Source organism: Scophthalmus maximus, chromosome 17, assembly GCF_022379125.1.
Source record: "Scophthalmus maximus strain ysfricsl-2021 chromosome 17, ASM2237912v1, whole genome shotgun sequence".
Lineage (NCBI taxonomy): Eukaryota > Metazoa > Chordata > Actinopteri > Pleuronectiformes > Scophthalmidae > Scophthalmus > Scophthalmus maximus.
Window position 1 is genome coordinate 16,192,464 of NC_061531.1, and position 20,064 is coordinate 16,212,527.

The 20,064-nt window shown below is 44.3% G+C and overlaps 3 protein-coding genes across 4 annotated transcripts in view; all 3 read left to right on the forward strand.

The window, feature by feature from the left end:
• The first annotated feature begins 1,686 nt into the window (after nt 1-1,686).
• kat2a (K(lysine) acetyltransferase 2A) lies at nt 1,687-9,969 on the forward strand. Its single transcript, XM_035616576.2, has 18 exons — nt 1,687-2,340; nt 2,651-2,774; nt 2,896-3,041; nt 3,207-3,296; nt 3,425-3,606; nt 3,756-3,947; nt 4,224-4,330; nt 5,074-5,178; nt 5,586-5,722; nt 5,811-6,019; nt 6,105-6,231; nt 6,488-6,598; nt 6,691-6,834; nt 6,922-7,036; nt 7,128-7,164; nt 7,723-7,786; nt 7,875-7,959; nt 8,053-9,969. The coding sequence occupies exons 1-18, from the start codon at nt 2,116-2,118 to the stop codon at nt 8,244-8,246; spliced, it is 2,394 nt and encodes a 797-aa protein (XP_035472469.1). The 5' UTR covers nt 1,687-2,115; the 3' UTR covers nt 8,247-9,969.
• A 1,188-nt stretch (nt 9,970-11,157) lies between these two features.
• Nucleotides 11,158-15,323, forward strand: dhx58 (DEXH (Asp-Glu-X-His) box polypeptide 58). The gene is made up of 12 exons (XM_035616577.2): nt 11,158-11,310; nt 11,497-11,687; nt 11,778-11,982; nt 12,072-12,262; nt 12,367-12,480; nt 12,617-12,749; nt 12,894-13,079; nt 13,160-13,410; nt 13,527-13,838; nt 13,976-14,166; nt 14,260-14,359; nt 14,464-15,323. Exons 2-12 carry the CDS (start codon nt 11,511-11,513, stop codon nt 14,644-14,646), a joined length of 2,043 nt encoding a protein of 680 aa, XP_035472470.1. The 5' UTR covers nt 11,158-11,310; nt 11,497-11,510; the 3' UTR covers nt 14,647-15,323.
• Nucleotides 15,324-17,336: 2,013 nt separating this feature from the next.
• znf385c (zinc finger protein 385C) overlaps nt 17,337-20,064 on the forward strand; it is a 121,336-nt gene continuing 118,608 nt past the window's right edge. The window contains exon 1 of one of the 2 annotated variants that reach the window (XM_035616580.2): nt 17,337-17,548. The gene's annotated coding sequence lies outside the window, so the exon portion shown is untranslated. The remainder of the gene's footprint in view (nt 17,549-20,064) is intronic. The other variant, XM_035616579.2, reaches the window with a different exon arrangement.

The window sequence follows — 20,064 nt, forward strand, 5'->3', positions numbered from 1 at the left end:
TGTTATCTTCATCCTTTCCCCTTTTTTTTTTCTTTCCTCTCTTTGTTTTGACTCTTCATATCAGGGAGGGATTCCTTTCAACAGTGTTGTCATCCTGTTATGGCATCAACAACTAGCACAAAGAAACCTGCACAGCAGCCACTGCTGGTGGTAGGTGGGGTGGGGGGAGGGTAATGGGGAGGCTGGGGTCATGGGTAGAGAAGGTGTAATTTTACCAATAAACAAGGGGAAGATATCTTTTTTTCGTGTTACTGTTTTAATTAAACATTTAATATTCAAACCCAAATGTGGCCCAGGAAAGGGAAGTTTGGGGTCCCCTGCTGGAGCTGCTGCCCCCACGACCTGACCCCCGATTAGCGGTTGAAGATGATGATGATGATAATGATATTCAAACCAGTTTTTCCAAGTTGAGACTCGGCCGTGACGGTGTAATGGTGCAGCTTGCCATTGATCAGTTCTGACTTTCCTCTTTGTGTTCCTGTTCTATCAGAGGCTCAAGTTTGCCAGAAGTTCTTCGCAAATATGACTTCAAAACATTTTTGTGGTTAAAATTAATAACACCAGCTGGATTCATCATCTAAGACGGTCATTTTCAAAATAGTGACAAAATATCTATTAATTTGATCGACAAAAAAATTGAACCAATTATTGAAGAACAACTGGAAATCTGTTAAGTGTTTGTTATTTACTTTGTAATAGTGCTGACTAAGGTTGAGCCAGGTGTTTTTTTTTAGTTTTTTTTTTTACAATTTCAATTAAATTAAAAACCTCACATTAAGCAACCCCAGCTCTTTAAGAACAAAATATAAATGGTTCATATGAAACAAATTCTGAACTATCTAAATGTAACCTTTATGAATAATATGAAATTGATACTTGTGACCAAAAACAACATTACCCATTATATCCATTATTATGGCATGTTGTGCAAAGTGCACTTTGCTATTCTGGTGTCCCCAAGGTGGTGTACAGGTAAACACCTGTGTAACAGGTTAGGACAATTTCCTTTTGACTGAATCATCACATAGGTCTACCCGAGGCAGATATTTACTGTCACTCACGTATGATAGTAAACTAAAAATTATGATCAATTAAAAATTAAAAAGTCCATTGTAGTTTTACAAAGCCTTTTTTATTAGAATCAAGTCTGTGGTGAAAGGCAATGTATTGTTAGATGAGAGGATTAACAATATTTTTTACAGAAGCTATTATTAGTACTAATTGATACCTATGAAGAATGTAAACAGCATCAGTATCTATAGTATTCCCACTGGAGGATGGTTATTTTATGTTTGTAACAGTTACCGCTTTATAAAAAAAAACTATATAATTATTTCTGGTGGGTTTTTTTTTCTATTTGGGCAAATGTTAACTTAAATTTGAAACTTGAAAGTCTTTCGTATTATACTTTTATTGACGCAACTTTAAAAACAATATGTTGCAGGAGACTTTAGTTCCTACTGCCCCTTCGTGGTCAACTTGAGAAACTACAGGGGCACTTCAGTGACATCAGGGTAAACACAAGAGCACAAAAAAACCCGATTATAATGATAATAGTAGAAGAAACGTTGTCATGGTGATCATCAAACCCTGACCTGAAAGTAACGTTCACTTCACAACAATTAAAAAATAGTAAGATACAGTTGGATGTAGTTATGCGTTTTGGCCACTGGGGGCGCACTACATTTTCTCGACTACACACGTAACTGTCGTCGACACCGTAAATATGAAGACCGATGACAACACGTCCTGGATGATAATAATTCAAAAATAAAACAGAAAAATGGGCGCAACTGAAGATCTGTGCCGTGGCTGCTGACAGCTTGTTCGCCACGGCACGTCATTTTTGCGTGTTGAAAGCAAGTGATTGAAACAATTTCGCGTGTTGTAGTTCTGCTTGGATCGGGTCAGATAATCAGCTTCAAGCCTTAAATCACTGGTGTCTGCTCGCGGTGTCTCTGCCTGTTGTTGAACTCATCTGTCTTACTGAGAAATATCATTCCACGTCGAGACTCTGTCGTGGTCTCCAATTTTCCGACGGCCAGTAAAGGCACCGTACAAGCTAAACCCAGACCGGAGCAGAGAGGACGAGTCGAGCGAGCGAGCAGCGTGGATATGTCGGATCCGGCGGCGCAGGCCTTGCAACCCCGGCTCCTCCAAGCCCAGTCCGCCGGCTCGGCCGGGTCCAGTACGGCCGCGACGGGCTCCGGGGCCGGGAACAGCGACCCGGCCAGACCGGGACTCAGCCAGCAGCAGCGCGCGAGCCAGAAGAAGGCGCAAGTCCGAGCTTTCCCGCGGGCGAAGAAGCTCGAGAAACTTGGCGTATTCTCCGCTTGCAAGGTAGCTTAGCTTAGCTTAGCTTAGCTTAGCTTGGCCAAAGTTCACCACAACAAAGCAGTCGCCGGGTGTTATTAGCATTTATGGGGCAACAAACAGTAGCTTAGCCAAAAGACAAAACATAAACAAGTAGCTTAACGTGCTAACGTAACTGTTAACTTTTGTAGCTAGCTGGCTGGCTAGCTGGCCAGTCTCCGGTTACTTGCATCACAAATCTCTGCACATTTGACTGATTATTTAATCATTAAGTCACCAGGTGAGTTACAGTTCAAACTGCTCTACTTGGCTCTCATCATGTTTTACATCTTCTCAGGCCAGTGACACCTGCAAGTGCAATGGATGGAAAAACCCCAATCCCCCATCGGCCACACGGATGGACCTGCAGCCACAAGCGGCCAGTCTGAGCGAGCCGTGCCGCAGCTGTGGACATGCCCTGGGTACAAGCAGCTTCCACACAACACCACACCCTGCCCTTTCCCCGCAAACAACACCTGCTGCAGCTGCTGCTGCACACCAGGAAGTGGCACTGTTTTATGTAATGCGTTTTTTGTTCTGCAGCTGATCATGTCTCCCACCTGGAGAACGTGTCCGAGGATGAGATCAACCGGCTGCTGGGGATGGTGGTGGACGTGGAGAACCTCTTTATGTCCGTACACAAAGAGGAGGACACTGACACCAAGCAGGTCTACTTTTACCTCTTCAAGGTGAGCGAACAGGGTCTCAAATCAGGGAGACGGGACCATATACCTACCTCGTAGACCGTTTGCAAAATGCTCAACTCCCCACCTTTTTGTAGCCATGAAACTTCAGGTCCTTGTCATTATTTTTAGAGTTAACGTTGTTCTTCATTTCTACCCTCTTCCCCTTAGCTTCTAAGGAAGTGCATCCTGCAGATGAGCCAGCCGGTCGTGGAGGGTTCCCTGGGAAGTCCACCCTTCGAAAAGCCCAACATTGAGCAGGTGGACATGAAATGAACAACATTTTCACAACAGGATTATATCTGAAAATGGACATTTTTGGATGCATGATTGTCATCATCACATGTGACGTTTGTCTGACTTTTTTTCTTCTTCTCATGTCTCCCAAGGGGGTCTTGAATTTTGTCCAGTACAAGTTCAGCCACCTGGCACCGAAGGAAAGGCAGACCATGTTTGAACTGTCCAAGATGTTCCTCCTGTGCCTCAATTACTGGAAGCTGGAGACGCCGACGCAGTATCGCCAACGCACACAGAAAGACGACGGGACGGCGTACAAAGTCGACTACACCAGGTTTGTGTGTTTCGTTGTGCGTGAAATGAGTGGATCACACCATCGACTTGTTTTTCTATCGTTAATGATCGATATATAGACTGGTCAAATTTCTGTGTTGCGTTGTCAGTTGTACAACAGCAGTGTTTTTTGCTTACGACCCCCCACAGGTGGCTGTGCTACTGCCACGTCCCCCAGAGTAACGACAGTCTGCCGCGCTACGAGACCACGCACGTGTTCGGCCGCAGCCTGCTCAAGTCCATCTTCACCGTGACCCGGCGCCAGCTCCTGGAGAAGTTCAGAGTGGAGAAGGATAAACTGCTTCCGGAGAAACGCACCCTCATTCTCACGCACTTCCCCAAGTAAGAGCAGATTTAAAAAAAAATAAAAAAATGATGATCAGTGAGTATCTATCAAAAATGTTGGCGCAGCCAGAAACTGAATCTGCTTTCACTAATGTGTTGGAAACTGTCAGGTGTATTAACTGGCTTCAAAAAGCTCATTCAAGGTTATCATGGGTTTTGATTTGTGCACAAGGTCACTGGGCCGTGGTCAAGCGGTGTGGATCCTTAGATCTGTCTGTTGGACACTCGTCACACTCGTCTGTGTTTATTATATCACTGCATGTGTGTCATCAGATTTCTGTCCATGCTGGAGGAGGAAATATACGGCGAGAATTCACCAATCTGGGAGGCCGACTTCACCATGCCTGCCTCCGATGGCACACAGCTGGGACATCAGACAGGTGAGGGGGGGCGGGGCTGCACCTCCTGGTATGATGAGACCAGATAGTATAAGATCACATCATGTACATATTTTTTATGAGTCCGATTTTTTCTTTATTATTCTTTAAGTTGTCTTTCCGGGTGGTGGCCTAGGTCAGGTTTTTGAATTTTCAAATGTGTTTAAGTAACTCAGCGTCTCTGTGTCTGCTTTAATTCAAAGATGGGATTCTGAGAGAATTCACTACCTGTTATATGCCATGGGATCACAGGAGTGTGTCAATGCGCGCGCGTGTGTGTGCTTGGCCTTTCATCCTTTGATCATTGCATCAACAATTGTGTGATAGGATTCCAATTAACGATTATCAAGAATTGGAATGAACATTCAAACTTTGCAACATATAAGGAGCGTCGGTCAGCTCCCTCAGTATCACCGGCGCCCCTAGTGTGGAGGCTTGAGTCCTCCTGCAGCAGCCGTGAGTTCGACTCCGACCCCGGCCCTTTGCTGGGTGGCTTTCCCTACTCTCCCCCCTTCTCACTGAATACTGTCCTATCATTAGAGGCCTAAAAATGCCCAACTCACCAATCAAGAAGCTTTTGTTACACAAGAAGGGCACAGACAACACAAATCTAACAAGCAAAATGCAAACAACAACAACAACAACTCAGAAACACTGTTACACTATACAACACGCATACAAATATATATGGCTTTAGCTGTTGTCACAGATCCTGTAATTGACTGCTGTTTTCTTTTCCGCCGTAGTGATCAGTCCTGCTGCAGTGGCAGGCTCCCCTGCTCTGTCTAAAGGCCTGGGCAGCATCTCCTCTCTGGGCACCATGGACCCTGGAGGTTCTGAGACCTCGACAGGTCAGTTGACCACCGAATGCACTGCTCACCTCTGTACCAGACTCAAAGATGTATCATGTAGTTAAATAACTATATGTGGGAATATTTAACACTGAAATCTGTTCAAACCGCACACTTCGTGGTGAGCATAACTATTAATTGTTAGTGGCCGGGGTGGCTCAGTGGATAGAGCAGGCACACATATACTTCGAGGTTTATGCCTCGACGCAGAGGTCCACGGTTCAAATCTGACCTCCATGTCTACCCCCCTCTCTCTCCCCATTCTCACCTAGCTGTCCTTTCAAATTAAAGGCGGAAAAAGACCCAAAAAATAATCTATTACTATTTATCGTTAAATTACGCTGATGGTCGTACAGTCACCGTCAGCTGCGTCTTTTCGATCTTCTGACCCGTGTATTGTTGTTCAGGAGAGAAGCGTAAACTTCCAGAGGCGTTGACCCTGGAGGACGCGAAGCGAATACGCGTGATGGGAGACATCCCGATGGAGCTGGTTAATGAAGTCATGATGACGATCACTGACCCTGCTGCGATGCTCGGTCCAGAGGTGAGTCACTTGATCTGATGTGAATCGTTAAAGTGAGCACAGCACATTTCGACTGCAGCGCTGACTGTGTGACGTGTTGTGTGGCCAGACTAATCTGCTCACGCCAAACGCCGCCCGCGACGAGACGGCCAGGCTCGAGGAGAGGCGGGGCATCATAGAGTTCCACGTCATCGGTAATTCGCTTTCCCAGAAGTCCAACAAGAAGATCCTGATGTGGCTGGTCGGCCTGCAGAACGTCTTCTCTCATCAATTACCTCGCATGCCCAAAGAGTACATCACACGGCTGGTGTTTGACCCGTAAGTAGACCCCCCCTCACGTCGCCCGGTGCACGTTACATGTGCATACCTTTACACCGTCCTGACGTCCCCCACTTTCTCACAGGAAGCACAAGACCCTTGCCCTCATCAAAGACGGCCGCGTCATCGGAGGCATCTGTTTTAGGATGTTTCCCACTCAGGGATTCACGGAGATCGTCTTCTGTGCCGTCACATCCAATGAGCAAGTTAAGGTACACGATTATCTCATTTAATTTGAGAGATACAAGAATCTTTTTGAGTTGTATTAAACATTTACTCCTCAAAATGTTGACCCTCTTTGCTCAAGAAAAGAACCACACAGTACTTTCCCCAGATCGGTCTTGTTACCATCGACCCAGCAGCCACTGCACTTGCACTTTTTACATAAAAAAAAGGATTGGTATTTGGTAAAATTACATTATCTTGCCTTTTTCAAATTGTCTTCTCTCTGTTCTTTTGAACACAAAGGGCTACGGCACCCACCTGATGAACCACCTGAAGGAGTACCACATCAAACACAACATCCTCTATTTCCTCACTTACGCCGACGAATATGCCATCGGCTACTTCAAAAAGCAGGTACCGCGAGCCCGACCTTTGCATTACCCCCTTGTCGCGTTCCTCTCCCGCTGTCGTGTCCACTCTGTAATTTTTGCTCATTTTCCTCTCAGGGCTTTTCCAAAGACATCAAAGTGCCGAAGAGTCGATACCTGGGATACATCAAAGACTACGAGGGAGCGACACTCATGGAGTGCGAGCTGAACCCGAGGATCCCCTACACCGAGCTCTCTCATATCATTAAAAGACAGAAGGAGGTATCTGAGGCTGTGGCCTGTCGTCATTAAAACAATCACCTGTTTTCTGCTCTGTGGTTTTAATATCACACACATTGTTCTTATCAGATCATTAAGAAGCTGATAGAAAGGAAACAGACGCAGATCAGGAAGGTTTACCCTGGTCTCACCTGCTTCAAAGAGGGCGTGCGACAGATCCCAGTAGAGAGCATTCCAGGCATAAGTAAGTTGTTTTGCTCTGTCTAATGAAAAAATATATATTTAAGAAGGAAAATGGGCAATATCATATGACTTACGAGTCTTTTTTCTTCCAGGAGAGACGGGCTGGAAACCCAGCAACAAGGACAAAGGGTCTGTTTGCTCGTTTCCTGATTTTTATTCTGTCATTTTCTGTTAGTCGGCGCAGCGCTGAGAAGCTCAGCAATAAAAAATTAAAAAAACATAGTGGATAAAGCAACATACAGATGAAAAGCCACCATGTATAGAACTTCTATGATAACAGTTTTCTGTTTACAACAGTCTTAATTGTTAAATGTCAGACAATTTGAAACTTTACACCAACCAGCTCACAAGGAGCTCGTATCATGTATCATTCATGTGCAGGCTCGAGTCAACTGGAAGATTTAGCAAACATAACTGAATAAGTTGTAGAGAAAAGAAATTTGATGACTAGCCTCTAAAATGATTATTTACATCTAATGCAAAATATCAAAGTGAAAATACAAAACAAAATCTAACAAACCACAAAAAAATGGATGGAATTTAAAAATTGGGGACTGATGACTAACGAAAAAAGAATATTGAAATCTTATGCTATAATCTTCATTAAGTCTTCTTGAATTTGATATTCTATACTTCATCTAATGGTAGTCAGTATTTTCCTCATTTCTCATTTCACGTGTTTTGTAGGAAGGAGGTGAAAGACCCTGACGTGTTGTACAACATGCTGAAGAACCTCCTGGCCCAGGTGAAGGTAAGAGTCACTGGTTGACACCTGACGGGAACAGACACACAGAGGCTACATCCACATTAAGACATTTTGGACTTAATCTCACCAACAGACTCACCCTGACGCGTGGCCCTTCATGGAGCCAGTGAAGAAATCCGAGGCTCCAGATTACTACGAAATCATCCGCTTTCCCATCGGTGAGCGAGCGTCTCTTTTGCTTCTGCAACTCTTGTTTAACGCCGCGCTGCTCATATATGGAGCGGTGAGTAATTTAAAATTGTCCCCAACAGACCTGAAGACAATGACAGAGAGACTGAAGAACAGATACTACGTGACCAAGAAGCTTTTCATCGCCGACCTGCAGCGGATCATCACCAACTGTCGCGAGTACAACCCTCCGGACAGTGAATACTGCAAGTGTGCCAACACCCTGGAGAAGTTCTTCTACTTCAAATTAAAAGACGGCGGCCTGATCGAGAAATAAACAAGGCCGCAGAATTGCGCTGCCACACACACATCAATATAAAGCAGATCACAAGGAAACAACAACAGCTAGCTATTGTCATATCTGAGTTAATAAGAAGGTATGTACACACACTGACGACGTTCACAAGGTAAATGTTGGACTCAGAACAAACACGATCATGATGGTTTGTTTGGAAATATCAGAGCCAGTTGAGCATCAGTGTCAAAATGGCATTAACTTTTCTCCTTAAAGTTATCTCATTCTTTTCCTTTTCCAGTATTCACTAACACACATTTCATTAAGTGTACCAAAGTTATAGGTCCAAGTTATGAGCGTAACGATATCACTCTTTTCCCACTGTTATTTATGGTGTGAGTCACCTTATTGTGTCGCGTTCGATGCCATTCGTTCATTCCAGTTTGTTTTAAAACGTCGTCACTCTAGTGTAGTGTAGAGTTCTGTTCACAGACAACTGGACCTCGGGACCTAAAGCCGCGTTGCCTTCCGTTACTGACAGACACTTTTGACATCCCGGCTGTTTTCGTGGGTTTAAAGAAACTAAATGTTCTTCTTTTAACACTAGCAACACTTACTTGTGAAAAAAAAGACGGCAGCACTCTTGGCTGTTTAGAGTGCAGAAACAATTGCAGAGAAATAAATCTAATACAGTTGATAAAGTTGTTTATGTAAGGCAAATACTGTACGTTTGAAGGTTTGTTTTTCTTTTCATTCCTGCAAAAAAAAAAAAGGATTTATTATTTGGGATCCAGCAACAACAATCTCAGTATTATTCTAAAGATGATCCGTTATGAGAATAGTTTAGCACTTGTGTGCTAAACCAAATAAAAAAATCCCAAATTATTGCCTTCAAGAAAACAAGATGCTTATTTATTAAATATACATACTGTTTATGCAGCGTTCTCCACTGGCAGGGTTTTTATTCCAAACAATTTAGCATGAGGTCACACATTAGCATTTAGCTTTTACCATCATGCTTTGCAGGTAGATACTGTAGCTGTTGGCACTGATTTGATATGTAGTTCACTCACACCCACACATGCTAAATAGTCTATTTTGTGTCGGGCCACATTTTATTTGTGGCGTCACAGGTTTACTCGGATAGTTTTATGTTAAGTTCCCAACTTGGTGGGGACGAGGTTTTTAACCAGCAAGTCTTCATCTGGCTTTAGGAGAGGAGGTAACTCTCACCATACACAAGCTGCAGCAGGTGCTCGTGCATGACGGACAGTTTACAATTTGCATTCACAAAAAACAATCCGACTCGAAGGCTTTTCTTGTTGCAGGTTTTGTTTTGACCGAGTTACAGACGTTGTGATGAGATGTTGGGAGCCAATCAGTGTCAAAGTGCTTCCTGAGTACTTCCACTGAGAGGAAGTAGCTGTCCAATGCTTTTTGAGCCTGCTCACTGAATGTTCATTGACTCGTGTGTTTGTTAGTTTGTTTGTGTGAGTGGATGTTTATTTTGTACTTGAATCATGACTACGCTTTGAAACTACTGGAGTGATGTCAGTGTTGCATTATTCAGGGTTGTCGGTTGCGTACTTTCTTCCTCAGTCAAGTCAACCTATGCTGCATTTCAGATTTTCTAATACAAAGGTCAGTCTGAGTGAACTCTTTCACCCGTTTCAGGACGGCTATGGTCTCCGGTTGTGGTATAAATGCCATTTTACCATAACTATAATACTGTTCCATGACAATAAAGTTTTGTTTTTATAAATTATTCTTGTATGTGCAGGTGATTTTCGAAGCATCAATTATTTAAGACATGAAGCCTATTCTGAAAAAGGCCTTGAATAGGGAAGATTTGATGTAAATCAGCCAGGATTTATATTCACCTTATGCTTAATTCATGTGGGTGTTGAAAGGACATTTTGAAAGGATACTACATTTGGTGAAGAAAAGCATTGTGTGATAAGAGCTCTACCTTAGCTGCCTTCAGAGAGATGAGGTCAGAGATAATCCTTTGTTAGTCCCACTATGGAGAAAAGGGGAAAGTAAAAATAGAAGCATCAGTTTAAAAAAATAAAATAAATAAGGAATAAGTAAATATGGAAATGTGAACACAAGGAAATAGAATGTGAATGTTAATATATTTAGTGTAAAAGGACTGCACATCAGTTATGTAGAATTGCACAGAAAGACAAGTGAGAATTTTACATTAAGTTAAGTTAAAGTACCTTAAATTAAGGCCTATTTCTTACAAAAGTGAAGCTTAAGTTACTGAAAACCTTTTTCATTATCTTTTGTAGTCTGTAAGAAAGTGGATTCATGGCCAAATGGGTGTCTTTCATGGTGCATAGAGTTTTTTTCTCTGGTACATTCAGGTTGTAGGTTCTTGCTAACTCTTTTGAGGGTATTGATCCTGATTCATGTGTTATTTGTTATTTACTTTAAAGCTCTGAAGATTGTAGTTTTGCCAAAGGATACAGTCCATGATGCATAGTTGTCACTTTAAAATGTACTCCTTTCATATTCTATTAATCAAGGTACAATACTTGTTATCATCTTAAATGTTTACCATTATACATTGGCAGTAGGTGTTAACGCAGATTTCAACCAGGCACTGTAAGAAGCCGAGTTCCGAGTCCTGTAAAACAATGACTTGACAGTTCTCTATTTCCTGCAAAAACACCAATAGGCTGTAGGTTTTGCTTTCCTGATGTGATGAAGAAATGATGGGGCCCAGTGAGGGAGCACGCAGAACATCAACATCCACACACCCTCGGCAAAACACCTCAGCTGTGAGCCACCAATAGTGTAAATAGCACAGATTAATATTTAAACACGCGCTTGGATATGGCCGAATCAAAAAGGTTATTCTGAAAGAAATATGTCAGCATATAGTTCAGTCTTCCCCCTGTCACTGCAGAATGAAGTCTGTCTGTTGCTGCTCCAGAGCCTCCCTCAGTACTGTAGGTTCAAGGGAGTTTTTACTTTCGTTTCCCTGCCTCCTCCTCACTCAGCTGATCACAGCAGAGTTTAAAACCCCCTCGCCACCGGCACTGTGCTGTGACGGTGCACAAGCTGAAAAACACAGCAGACGATTCTTCACAGCTGACTGGTGAGTTAAATTAAAAGGGGCAACTTCTTCCTTCCCAGCAGCTCATGGATCGTGTGGCTCATTTGTTCGGCATCAGAATGCTTTCTTGTTTATCTCACAGCAATTTCACTCAGAATCCAAAACAGACTGTGTGGCGTTGATGTACAATCTAGTGTTCACTTAATGGTCTGGTGTGTTGTCACACAGGAGCGAAGTGTGGAATGGCAGATTTTGGACTGTATTCATACCAGGAGGAAGTGGTTGAAAGGGCTCTCCAGGGAGAGAACGTCGTTATTTGGCTGCCAACCGGAGGCGGAAAGACCCGTGCCGCCGTGTACGTGGCCAAAAGACACCTGGAAACAGCACCGCAGGCTAAGGTGGTGGTCCTGGTTAACAAGGTAGTATACAGAATGCACTAAACAGACCTGATGAACAGTACAGAATGGTTTTCACAGTGTGGCTGAAGTATGATGTATGTGACAATGCAGGTTCACCTCGTAGACCAACATTACACCAAAGAGTTCAAGCCTCGACTGGGCCGAAACTACACCCTGGTGCCAGTCAGTGGAGAGAGCGAGGCCAAGGACTTCTTCGGAAAAGTGGTGCAGGACTCGGACGTGGTCATCTGCACGGCACAGATCTTGTATAATGCCCTGACCAACGCGGAGGAAACCAAACACGTTGAGCTCTCGGGTCGGTAAAAAAGATGTGAGCCGTAAACAGCCTCGATCGTGACGCCGTGACAACAGGGTGAACTAACTCTTCTTCGTGGCTCCTCCCAGATATTACTCTGCTGATAGTCGACGAGTGTCACCACACCCACAAGGAGTCGGCCTACAACAAGATCATGAGATGCTACGTGGTGAAAAAGCTGAGGGGAGAAGGTCCCTTGCCGCAGATCCTGGGTCTTACTGCATCGCCGGGGACGGGGGGCGCAAAGACCCTGGAAAAGGCTGTGGAGCACGTGCTGCAGGTCAGGGTCTACGGGTGTGTATTATTATATTTGTCACTAGCTATCTATCTGATCTCCTCCAACTCTTTTCTTCTTCTTTTTTTTCCCCTCTCTCTCTGTTCCAGATTTGTGCCAACCTGGACTCAGCCATAGTTTCCACCAGGAACTGTGCCCCTGAGCTGAAGGAGAAGGTACCCAGACCCAAAAAGACGTTTGACATCGTCGAGGATAGGCCTGAGGTAAGAGCAGTTTGTCGTTCTTTTAAAACGATAAAACCATTACTTGCCCCAATGATGTTCTCTCAAAAAAACAATTAAAAAGCTGCTATCATCTCTACATAAAGTGGGCACGAAGACAATATTTTGTTGTTTTTAGGATCCATTTGGGAATCATCTGAGGGCGATGATGCACGCGATCCATGAGTACATGAACTTACCTTCAGACTTCCCACTGAGAGAGTGTGGCACACAAGAGTATGAGGCAGATGTGGTGATTTTAGAGCAGCGAGGTGAGAACGTTTTTCTTTCTCATCCTGTGATGTAAAGCTGGGGGGGGGGGCACTTTTGGCCGTGTAAGGCAAATAAAATACAAATCAATTTAAAGCAATGCTTCTGTTGACACCTAGACATTATTTGTCTATTTCTTGGATCAGGGGTGAGAGAGGACAACAGACGGCTAGCACAATGTGCGCTCCACCTCAGAAAGTACAACGACGCCCTGCTCGTCAACGACACCCTGCGGATGATGGACGCGTATGGCTCCCTAGACGATTTCTACGCCACAAAGTCCACCGCGGCCATCGACGGAACAGACCACTTCCTGGTGGGACTCTTCCACGGTGGGAATGCAAACCTTTTCATCCCTCGTCTTGATATTTTCAGAAGCATGATTTCAAATGCCACTGTCTTTGTTACACAGACAATCAGGCGGATTTGAGGAGACTTGCAAGAGATGCTCGCTATGAGAACCCAAAGATGGCCAAACTCGAGAGCGTTCTGCTGAAACAGTTCGGTCCGGGTGTGCAATCAAGGGGGATCCTCTTCTGTAAAACCCGTAAAAGCACCCACTGCCTAAATGACTGGGTCCTGACCAACAGAGCCTTACAGGCGGCTGGCATCGAGGCAGACATCCTGACTGGGGCTGGTAATGGCATCACTTACATGACACAGGTGTGCTGACATATGATCTTCGCCTATGACCGTTAAGTCATCCCAACTTATTTGCAACTTCTCCGTGGATATGAGTTTTTCTGTTTTGTTTGACTCGAGTCATTCTCTCCTTGTAGCGCGAGCAGGCGGACACAATCGGCAGTTTCCGCCAGGGAACTCTCAACCTGCTCATCTCCACCAGCGTGGCCGAGGAAGGCCTCGACATTCCCGAATGCAACCTGGTGGTGCGCTATGGCCTGCTCACAAATGAGATCGCCCAGCAGCAGGCCATTGGACGCGCCAGAGCACAAGACAGCCAGTATTCCGTGGTCGCCTTGAAGGGGGGGCGGGAGGAGCGCAGGGAGATCACCAATGAATATCTGGAAAGGCTGACTGCGGAAGCCATCGCTCAGGTCCAAGGCATGGGCCACCGAGAGTTCCGCAGAAAGGTGACGCTGCGGTCCTCTGTTCCTTCTCTCACTGCTCAGTGTTTACACAGTGTAATTAATCGGAACCATGGCTGACTATGTATAGGGCCCTTTGGTTGACCGCCCTGTTTCTACCATTACCTCTCACTCCCCTCCAGATAACTGACCTACAGCAACAGGCGGTTATCAACAGAAGAGTTGCAGAGAGCTGCGAGGCGGAGAAGAGGAGTCGCTACTCGGCTGCCAGTATCCAGCTCCTGTGCCGAAACTGTTTCAAGTCGGTGGCGTCTGGCAGCGATATCAAACTCATTGACAATGCGCACTATGTCAACGTCAATCCTGACTTTAAGTGCGTTGAACTCCATGTGGTGTAAGAATTCATCCAAGTGCATGAAAAAAAGGTTTCCCCTGCTCTAATCATGGCTCGGCCCTTGTTCCACAGGAAACACTACAGAGTCGGTGTGCAGGTGAGCCTGGAGAAGACGTTTGAGGACTGGGAGCCTGGGCGAATCATCAGTTGCAATAATGGCAACTGCAAAATGGTACAGTGGATCTCCTCCATAGTATTACTTTAAGAGTTGATGGAGCTGATGTTAGCGCTTATTGTATGATACGATCTGACAGTTATTCTTACGTGTATTCACAGGATTGGGGATTTGAGCTTAAGTACAGGGAGATCGCCCTGCTGCCAAATCTAGCCATTAGGAATTTTGCCCTGGAGACCCCTGACGGCAGGATGACTGTGAAGAAGTGGAAGAATGTGCTTTTCACTGCGGAGAACTTCAGCTTTGCACAATATTGCCAAGACAACTTCCCCGATCTCGACTGAGATACCAGCAGGAGAACTCCGTGTGTCTTTTTCTTTTGTCAGCTCTTATTTTTGTTTATTGGCGTTTGATAGCCTTCAGCCCATTTAACGAAAACCATCATTGTACCGTTTCTGGCGCTTTGCACACATTTGCAATGCAAAAATTCCACATGTGCTAGTATATACTTGTTTGTGCTGCGGGGGCAAATGAGGCAGCAGTGTGCTAAAACGCATTACGCATCGATCATGCTTGAAATTAGCATGACAGCTTTGTTTACGCCCACGGTCCTATCTCCCTTTGCGTGGTTCTGTGTGTATTCGTCATGCTTCATCTCAAGTCAAGTGCAGGAACAAAGCACAACATGAACTCAGCTGCAACATGAACCTCAAACATCTCGGAGACACTTGACATGTCATCATGAAGAGGATTGGCTTTTTTAAAACGGGAAACGAAATGTTTCACAGTCAGTTCAGTAGCATACAAATACATGTGTGGGAAGTATGATCATAAGTACAGCTACTGATTATCCCACAAAATATATGTATTTTTGGTTATTTTTAATATTTTATAGCGTTGAAATACGGTTACATTTGCTCATTTTATGTACTGTTTTATGTCGGCTAATCATGGAGTATATAAATAAACTAAACTAAAGGTGAGATGAAATACTAATAAACCTGCCTTTTGACATGCTTAACACATTATGTTATAATTATTATTAATCTGCCTCTGTGAACCACTAGGTGTCAGTGTTGGTTAAGCCAGTGTCCACACCAACTCAAGACACACTTCTGCTCTACACTTTGAACCTCCCACCAAATTGTGTGAATGATACCGGAGTGGAAATCATTTCTGCAACGGGCCGACGATGTGCAGAAGCTCTGACTTCACAAGAGAAGGGAGAGAGAGAAAGCCTGAATCGCCAGATGTGCTGAAAAAAAAGGAGTACGAGTGTGTAATTCTCTGTTCACACCCACCAGATTTTTACTGATGTCCGCTTGAGCAAAGTACTTCATCTCCAAACTGCTTCGGTGGATTGTCGTGTTTGCCGTCAGTGCAACATGGCCTCCGAACGTATATGCGACATCTGGAAAAGACGAAGCGCAATCAGTCACAGAACAAAGCATTCTTTGGTTTCTGATATGAGCAGGGTAACTCGTCTTTTATATATGTTAAGGCAGAAGAAACTACAATGTCTCCAAGAGCTTTCCTTTGAAGGTTTTCAAATGTGTACTGTTGCTTATTCTGCCTGCTGCAGTTCACTATGCTGCTTCTGCATCACTGGATCAACGCCCCATCTGAACAGTCTACATGGAGGAACAGATTTATTAGACTTGCAAATTACCATTTAACATGCTGTCTTCAAAGATAACGTAACCTCACTTTGTTTAGTTTTTTTTCCACAGAACCCAAACAGCTTCATTTCAGAAATCCCCAGAAGACACATTCAGACAGCTAATCATTTTAGAGTTTACTTTTGCCGCCCTGTTTACATACATGAATCAATTCAAAAACCTACAGCGGCAAAGTGTCAGCTGTAATGAGCAGTTTTCCAAAACAAACCCCAGATTATGAAGCTACAGAAGAACTGGCAAAGGAAACCATTAATTTCAGTTCTGGCAGCTGTATTTGGCAAGATTCACTTTTTGATCCACAAAAAACCATCTTTGTGTGCATCTCCGGGGCCAGACAGGATTAGGTCACAGTGTCACATGTGTCGTAATCCTTTACGAATCTGGCAGAGAGCTGGAGTCAGTAGTGCTGCCACGGACGTATAATCACGCTGAAATCAGCCTCTGTTCCGGTGTCATGCCTGACTCAGAGGCAGGCAGGCAGGCACAGATGAGCCGTATACAGTGAATGATTTACTCTGATCAGGCTCCGGCTCTATAATCAACGCTGATTGCTTCCTTTTTACTTTGCAGCTCAACACCTCATGCATCCTAATTGCAATTAGCTCTCTTCTGAAAGTGTGGCGGCTCCGAGTGGTTGAGCAAAGGATGATAACGTGGTGTGTTGTGTGTGCGTGCGTGTGTGTGAATAGGTGTGTTTGTATCTAGGGCATGTCAGCCCACTGTGTATGTCCCATCTAATACATGAGCACTGTTGACGGTCCCTAGCAGTGTCTGAAATTTCCAACATATCAGATACTAAAACAATTTTTTAAGTGATTTGTCATAATACCACAGATGCCTTTTTTCCAAATCATATGAAAAACTTCTTCTGAATTGCAACATGGAGCTTATCTGTGATAAATATGCGATTAAATGATAAATTGTGCAACAGAAAACACAAATTTTGATAATCTCTTAGAAATTATAGTAATTTTTGTGACGATTTGCTGCTTTGGTCATGTATGATAGTAAACCGAATTTCTTTGGGGTTTGCACATTTAAGTGAAGTTTAACAAAAAGTCTGAACGTCACCTGGGCTTCTTCTTGGGAAACTACAATGAGCAGTTGACCCTACTTTCTGACATTTAATGTAGCAATTACAGAAAATATCCCACAGAAAACGCTTATAATCATAAAAACACTACCGACTGACGCGGAGGTAATCAGCAGATTGATGGGACAGGGCAAACACCCACTTGTAGCCGTCCTACCCATCATTGCTTGGTTTGAACCCTGGTATTTATTCCTTTAATCATCTACTTCCGGGTGATTTCCGGTTGCGCTCACCTGGGTGACACACCTGTGATCGACAGGCCATTAGTCTAATTGGCTGCTCGCGGCGGCCGCCGGGGGACCCCGGTGTCCTTGGACTGCGACACCAGGAGCATGTTCCACTTTCCTGGGACAAGTCCTGCTGCTGGTTGATATTCTGCGCGCACGTTCAACAAAACAAAACGGAGGTTTAAGAGCGCGACGCGTCGCAGCTCGCCACCTCCATTGTTGCCATCTTGCCTGAGCTCAGTGGCGGGTAAGTGTTTTCCAAATGACCGGTGAATTGGCAGCTTGTTTTTTTTACCTACACATATTTTTTTTTACACCTTTTTTTTACAGCCACGGACGCAGTAGTAACGTTAAACAGCTTGTTAAATTAACACACAGAAATGGTAAAAAAAAAAGGAAAAAAAAGTAGCACCCACCTTGTGTTTCCTTTTGCGCATCAGTTTGGCGCATGCTTGAGGAGCACGTGGCCTTGATGACAGGCTGTGTGTTTATCAGCTGTCAACACATCCAGAGGTTCCTTGTTGGACTGAGCAGGATGAAGCCGCTCACTTTGTGTAACGCTCATGTGGTTGATGCCACTGCTGCCGGGCGGATTGAGTTGTTACAGGGCCCCTGGGTAGTGAGTGGCTACAGGGCCCCGGCCCCCCCCTCCCCTTTGCCTTTCATTTAGTGAACACAACTTCATTTGGGTGTAGGCTTCTCATCAGGTGCCTCACACACGACAGAGCCTCAGAAGTTAACGCGTCAGGGTCCACCTTGGTCGATTGTGTCAAATTTCTTCAGTCCAATTAACGCACACGTTTTGAGCAGGTAGGAGCCACAGTTCTACTTAAAGATGTACGACAACATATATCACCGTCGCCCCCTGGTGGCATGCCGCAACAAAGCTGCCTGCTCCGTGTGAGCGTATGGGACTAAAAAGAAAAAGATGTCAATTTTCTTTTAATCAAACATGGTTTCTGTCATTTGAGGTATTTTTTTTTTTCCCATCACACTTCCATTTTTTTTGTTTTGTTGGTTTGGTTTAAATCAGTTGTGTGATGCTATCAAAACGTGATGAAGCGTCGTGATTGACAGCTGAGATTGACCCTGCGCGCTTCATGTGAAGGTGGGACCTCGATACCGAGGCTCCGCTCCACGATCACGACTGCGACGACTCTCGCTCCCGTATCCGGGATATCTTAACTTAGAAAGTAATTTCTATATGCATTCTGTATATAAAACGCAGTATGGTTAGGCATCATTTATAAGGTGTGGACTACAAAGTCCCTTGCTTGCAGACAGAGGCCACACACCTGTTAGGCCACGTTCACGCTCTGTCAACACGGTTGTTTTCTGCTCGTGTAGTCTTCACACATACTCACAGGACACGGACAGTGACAATGACAGACACAAATAACTTGTAACAGCACAGCGGGCCGGTCACCAGGACGGACATTTCCTCTGGGACCGGGTCGACTCGTCAGCCAGCTGCTCGTGCCGTCTGAGCGTTTGCCTTGTTGCTCGTCGGCCTTCGAGCCAGAGGTGATGGGACTTTATTGTCCCTACTCCCGTGGCAACAATAGAGGAATCGAGTTACCTTCGCTGTCGAGAGAGGCAGTGACATTTGCATTGTCCTATGTGTTATGTGTATCATCTGCATTGTGTGTAGTTCACAGCTCGGTCAAAGGACTGCGAGTCGACTAAGTTTGGAGGAAGTGTGTGTATGTTTGGCAAAGCCACTTGACCTCCTTTGGGACAGTCGTGTCTTAGGTTACATCAAAAGGCTTCTGCGTGGAATCAAGATGGAGCTGGGAGTACTTTGAATTTTTTACATAACATCCCATTTTGCATTTTAATTTCACGGTACGTTCCTTTTTAACGCCCACACGCTCGAAGAGAACATGTTTGTGTACGTTTTCAGGGCAACATGAAGCAATTATAGTCCGCAAAAGGGTGCAATCTTTGTCTCTCGCACATCTCCTTTGATTGAGCATGTCACTCTCTGAAGTGGATTGTAACCCTAGTGTTGGTGCCAGAGTGGAGCGTTAACAAGGCTATTTCATGCTCTATTATAGCACGCATAAAAGAGACGCTTGTCTTTGTGGCCGGGCTTTTGTCTGCTCTACGCCGTCTCGTCCCTTTTCTGCTGCCTCCCTTCTGACAGATCTGGCTGCTAAATTATTAGAATCTAGCAACTCTGAAATTAACTCCTAATAAGTTCTTCATCGGGATCTTTGACACCCTCCACACAGAGGTTTCACTGGTGCAGCTGTCTGTGTTTAAGGCTCAAAAAACATGACATGTCAGTACAAATATTAGCGCTCACATCAATATCTCTTGGGGAAGTATAGACTTTGACAGAGTCGTGTTAATATGTAATTTTACCACTCCAGACACTTATTCCGTGTACTCTTGTGTGCGTAACTGTGTTCATAGTTTTTGTTTGGACTAAAGATCAATGTCCTGTGGTTCTTCCTTTCCTTGTCTTTCTTTCTCTCTGCCCCTGACTGCAGTTTTTTTGTCACTCTAATCCTCGTTATTAATCCACGACGTTCAGTCGCTTTAAATCATTCAGGCTGGTGAGGATTATTGTGGACTCGGCGCCCAGTTTTTATTTACTCACTCGTTTGTGTGTTGGATGGATGTTGGATATAATTTATAATTAAAATAATCATCAGTTGCAGTCATTTTAGTAATAGTTTAATAAGTAGTTATGTTATGATGATCTTAATATAGATAGTAAACAACCATACATTTTCTCATATGTATAAATACTTTTCT

Excerpts from the sequence above, each read along its gene's own strand:
- kat2a (XM_035616576.2), top strand. The coding sequence starts at position 2,116 with ATGTCGGATCCGGCGGCGCAGGCCTTGCAACCCCGGCTCCTCCAAGCC. Across the intron at positions 3,042-3,206 it reads TCTACTTTTACCTCTTCAAG|CTTCTAAGGAAGTGCATCCT; the intron begins GTGAGCGAACAG and ends TCTTCCCCTTAG. Across the intron at positions 4,331-5,073 it reads ACAGCTGGGACATCAGACAG|TGATCAGTCCTGCTGCAGTG; the intron begins GTGAGGGGGGGC and ends TTTCCGCCGTAG.
- dhx58 (XM_035616577.2), top strand. The coding sequence starts at position 11,511 with ATGGCAGATTTTGGACTGTATTCATACCAGGAGGAAGTGGTTGAAAGG. Across the intron at positions 12,750-12,893 it reads GGTGATTTTAGAGCAGCGAG|GGGTGAGAGAGGACAACAGA; the intron begins GTGAGAACGTTT and ends TTCTTGGATCAG. Across the intron at positions 14,360-14,463 it reads ATAATGGCAACTGCAAAATG|GATTGGGGATTTGAGCTTAA; the intron begins GTACAGTGGATC and ends GTGTATTCACAG.